General features: G+C 38.8%; 1 protein-coding gene across 1 annotated transcript in view; it reads right to left on the bottom strand.

Moving 5' to 3' along the window:
• Positions 1 to 990: 990 nt before the first annotated feature.
• The window catches only part of EMH_0064010 (uncharacterized protein), a gene marked incomplete at both ends in the record, with an annotated part of 1,359 nt that continues 976 nt past the window's right edge, over positions 991 to 1,373 (bottom strand). The window contains one exon of the mRNA XM_013501613.1: positions 991 to 1,116. Coding sequence (XP_013357067.1) covers positions 991 to 1,116 — 126 coding nt within the window. The remainder of the gene's footprint in view (positions 1,117 to 1,373) is intronic.

Genomic DNA, 1,373 nt, shown 5'->3' with positions numbered 1-1,373 from the left:
AAAAAAAAAAAAAAAAAAAAAAAAAAAAAAAAAAGAAAAGGAGACAAATTTAACTGACACTTTATTTTTTTATATAACACAAAACATGCGCTTTGCATGCAAGGGGACAGAGACAGCTGAATAAACCCCAATAAAAAAAAAAGAGAAAAAAAAATAAATTTATATATATTTTTTTAATTATATTTGGGTGGTGGGGCTCGAACGCGGGGCCGCCGCAGACACAAGACGTGGGGATTCATCCTAAAGACAGAAACGCAGACAAAGACAAAGAAAATATATAAATATTTTTATAATATTTATATATATATAATAATATAATATAATACATTTTATGCTGCAGAGACAGAGATATAGATAAAGACAAAGACAAAGACAAAGACAAAGACAAGGAGAATGTTGTGGGGTTTATGTTGCAGAGACAGAGATAAAGACAAAGACAAAGACAAAGACAAATAAAATATTGTGGGGTTTATGTTGCAGACACAGATATAGAGATAAAGACAGATGTAAGATGTGGGGGCTCGTGCTGTACAGACAGAGAAAAACAAAGACAAAGACAAAGACAAAGACAGAGACAAAGACAAAGACAAAGACAAAGACAGGATATGTGGGGTTATGCTGCAACGATGAAGACAAAGACAAAGACAAAGAGAAGAGATATGTAGGTTTATGTTGTAGAGAGGTAGACAGAGAAAGAAAGAGAGTGAGGATCAACAAACACAAAGACAAAGACAAAGACAAAGACAAAGACAAAAATAAAACAAAAAAGAGGCAGCAACTATCCCCCTGCAGTGTCTTCGTCTGTCTCCTGTATATTTCCTCTGTCTCTATCTAACAAAGAAACAGAAAAAAAACAAAGACAAGCAAAAACAAAAACACAAAGACAAAGACAAAGACAAACAAAAACACAAAGACAAAGACAAACAAAAACACAAAGACAAAGAAAAACAAAAACACAAAGACAAAGACAAAGACAAAGACAAACACTGCTCACGGATAAATATAATAGTGCTCCCAGCCTGCTGTCTGCTGCACGCGGAGAACCTGCAGCAAGTACTCTTCAGTCAGCAGACCCTGCGGCCGGAGCCGCAGCTCCTCGCGAAACATATCGTATTGCTGTGCATGCACACGCACACACCCAACACACAGCCCCANAGCCGCAGCTCCTCGCGAAACATATCGTATTGCTGTGCATGCACACGCACACACCCAACACACAGCCCCACGCATGCATGCATGCATAGGGGTGTAAGAGCCACTGAAGACATATCCTATACTAAACAACTTGCATGCATGCATGCATGCATGCATGCACGCATGCATGCGTGCATGCATGCATGTTTGTTGTAGGCTGGAGCTGGGATCGTGTATGG

This window comes from Eimeria mitis, genomic scaffold, assembly GCF_000499745.2.
Source record: "Eimeria mitis Houghton genomic scaffold, Emh_scaff72, whole genome shotgun sequence".
NCBI classification, from domain to species: Eukaryota; Apicomplexa; class Conoidasida; order Eucoccidiorida; family Eimeriidae; genus Eimeria; species Eimeria mitis.
This window is presented reverse-complemented; position numbering and strand designations above follow the sequence as displayed.